This window comes from Otolemur garnettii, unplaced genomic scaffold (assembly GCF_000181295.1).
Source record: "Otolemur garnettii isolate 467f Iridium unplaced genomic scaffold, OtoGar3 scaffold00029, whole genome shotgun sequence".
Taxonomy (NCBI): domain Eukaryota; kingdom Metazoa; phylum Chordata; class Mammalia; order Primates; family Galagidae; genus Otolemur; species Otolemur garnettii.
In genome coordinates, this window is record NW_003852424.1 from 13,548,215 (window position 1) to 13,551,224 (window position 3,010).

Here is a 3,010-nt window from a genome sequence, read left to right on the forward strand (position 1 = left end):
CTCTGGCACCCCTGTGAAATGTCAAAGTAGTGCTAGGTGCACCATGAATGCTAAACATCATTATATGTTTACATTATTGCAGTGTCCTGGGTAAACTGAGGTACATGGGACATAGAGGGACCCAATCAATGTCCCTCAAGCCTAGGTTTACCAGGTTTAGCAAAAGTAAAGGATGCCCAGTTAAATTTGAATGCCATAAAAACAATGACTTGTGTAGATGAGTAATATGTCCTGTGCAGTATTTGGGACATATACTAAAACAGATTGTTTCTTGATATTCAGATTTAATTGTGAGTCCTGACTATCGCCTTGTAGCCCTACTAGAGCCAACCCCAACCTCGTGCACACCCCTCCCCACTTCTTACCACTGCCCTGTGCCTTGGGGAGAGGAAGTGGGGGCACTGGCCAGCCATGGGGCAATGGCAACGGCCTCCTGGCATGGGGCTATAAGAGTAGCTGGATGGGCACAGTGGGGCAGAGACCCTGGAGCCTGTCCCCATCATGACCCTTGGCCACCGACCCTCCAGCCTTGCCATCATCTCTATCCTGCTAGCCTTGCTGCTAGATGGTGAGTGGGGCCACATGTCCATCTTTCTGCTTGTCCACATGTCCCAGGTGTCCATTCCCACCTCCCCGTTGTGCACTTGAGCAGGGTGGCCCCCTCATCCTACAGGGAGGTGACATCTGGGACAGGAAGACCGAAAGAGGAGACTGAGGTTCCAAGTGACAAGGCCACCACCAGGAGCTCAGAGCCAGGCTTATAAACCTGAGGACACTGGGCACCCTCAGTGTCTCGGCATCTGGGTTCAAGTCCAGATATGGCTGGGCCCTGGTGGAGAGACCATATGGAGGCCCCTTTGCCTCTCCATGCCTCAGTTTCCCCATCTGGGCAATAGAGGTGTGAACAGCCCTGGCCCTTTGGGTTCTCAGTGGATTCAAGGGGCCAATGGCCAGGTAGGGAGGAGGTTCCCAACAGAAACTCATTGCCTCCCACCCCTGTGTGTCCTCAGGCCCTGCATTGGCCTCAGAGATTGTGGGGGGCCGGCCAGCCAGGCCCCACGCGTGGCCCTTCATGGTGTCCCTGCAGCAGCGTGGAGGCCACTTCTGCGGTGGTACCCTGATTGCCCCCAACTTTGTCATGTCAGCTGCGCACTGCACAAACGGCTTGTGAGTGGTGGGACTGCCCATTTCCTTCAACCCTCAGCTTCCATAACAGTCGGATGTGAAGGGGAGGCTCCTCTTGGGCTGCCTCATCACCTCTTCCCCACTCTTTGCCTGCAGAAACTTCCGGTTGGTGCAGGTGGTGCTGGGTGCACATGACCTGAGTCAGCAGGAGCCCACCCGGCAGACATTTACTATCCAGCGTGTTTTTGAAAATGGCTTCGACCCCATACGTTTGCTGAATGACATCGTGATTCTCCAGGTGGGCATGGAAGGAACAGTGTGTTGGAGCCAGAGGGGTGAGGGACATGTCCAGAATGGTAGAGTCCAGAATGATAGACCTGAGATCAGATCCAGGCTGCATGTCAGTCTCTACCTCTGCAAAATGGGAAAATGCCCCCTGTAGGGCTAATGAGACACCAAGTGAGGTAGTGCAGGGAAGCTCTGAGCAGTTGTTGATCAACAAACTGTTGACCCTCTGCTCAAAGGCCCTGTGGCCAAGGGCAGGGACAGCCCCTGTTTGGGGGAAGTGGTGTGAGATTTGAGGGTGAAACTCCTTCATTTCCGCAGGCCCCACTTGAAAATCCAAGAGTATTCTCTGGAAAGGTTTAGAATGAGGGTTTGATCACCATTCATGTTGCCTGTAGTGTGTCTTATTAAGTACCTGTTGTTTACTGAATTCAAGCCACACCCAGAGACAGCCCCTGGCGATGCCCTGAGCCACCTCAGCTGCTCCCATTTCACAGGGGGAGAAAGCGAGGCTCAGAGTGGGGAGCAGCCTGCAGGTGTGTCTCCTGCTCCAAAAGATCCCTGACCATGATGGAGCCTGAGACAGGGAAACTGAGGCTCAGAGAGGGGAGGGTGGCTGCTCACCACCTCTGGTGCTCCATCCTGCCTGCCACAGCTCAACGGGTCGGCCACCATTAACGCCAACGTGCAGGTGGCCCGGCTGCCATCCCAGGACCGCGGGGTGGGCAATGGGACACGGTGCCTGGCTGTGGGCTGGGGCCGGCTGGGCACAAACCGGCCGGTGCCCAGCATCCTTCAGGAGCTCAACGTGACCGTGGTGACTTCGCTCTGCCGTCGTGCCAACGTATGCACACTTGTGAGACACCGGCGGGCTGGAATCTGCTTTGTACGTACCTGGTGTTCCCCTCAGCTCTCCACCTCACTCCCTGCCCAAGTTACAGCAATAGGGACTGCAGCCAGATACCAGGAAAGACTTTGAACCCTGCAGGATGGTGGGTGGGCAGGACGCCTTGCAGCCCCACCTCCCAACCTTGTCTACTTCTGCAGGGAGACTCTGGTGGCCCCCTGGTCTGCAATGGAGTGGTCCATGGGGTTGACTCCTTTATCCGGGGAGGCTGCGGCTCTGGCTTCTATCCAGATGCCTTCGCTCCAGTGGCACAGTTTGCAGACTGGATCAACTCTATCATCCGCAGCCCCAGGGACCACTTTCTTCCCCAGCCCAGGAACCCTGCTAGCTGGATCCACTAAGAAAGGCTGCCTTGGTCAGACCTACTCAGCTGCTCACAATTGCATTCTCCAGCATCTAGCACAATAAATATACTGTTTTGTAGAATGCGTCTGGTGTTTGTTGGCTGCGTAATGGTATATTAAAAATGGTCAGTAGAGGCTCGGCACCTGTGGCTTAAGCGGCTAAGGTGCCAGTCACATACACCTGAGCTGGCGGGTTTGAATCCAGCCCAGGTCTGCCAAACAACAATGACGGCTGCAACAAAAAATATCCAGGCGTTATGGCCGGCGCCTATAGTCCCAGCTACTTGGGAGGCAGAGGCAGGAGAATTGCTCGAGCCCAGGAATTGGAGGTTTCTGTGAGCTGTAACAG

At 55.1% G+C, this 3,010-nt stretch overlaps 1 protein-coding gene across 1 annotated transcript; it reads left to right on the top strand.

Annotated features, from left to right (window-relative positions):
- Window positions 1–501: 501 nt before the first annotated feature.
- On the top strand, window positions 502–2,705 carry ELANE (elastase, neutrophil expressed). The gene is made up of 5 exons (XM_003788835.3): window positions 502–568; window positions 1,011–1,167; window positions 1,282–1,423; window positions 2,066–2,296; window positions 2,458–2,705. Exons 1-5 carry the CDS (start codon window positions 502–504, stop codon window positions 2,656–2,658), a joined length of 798 nt encoding a protein of 265 aa, XP_003788883.1. The 3' UTR covers window positions 2,659–2,705.
- Window positions 2,706–3,010: the final 305 nt, after the last annotated feature.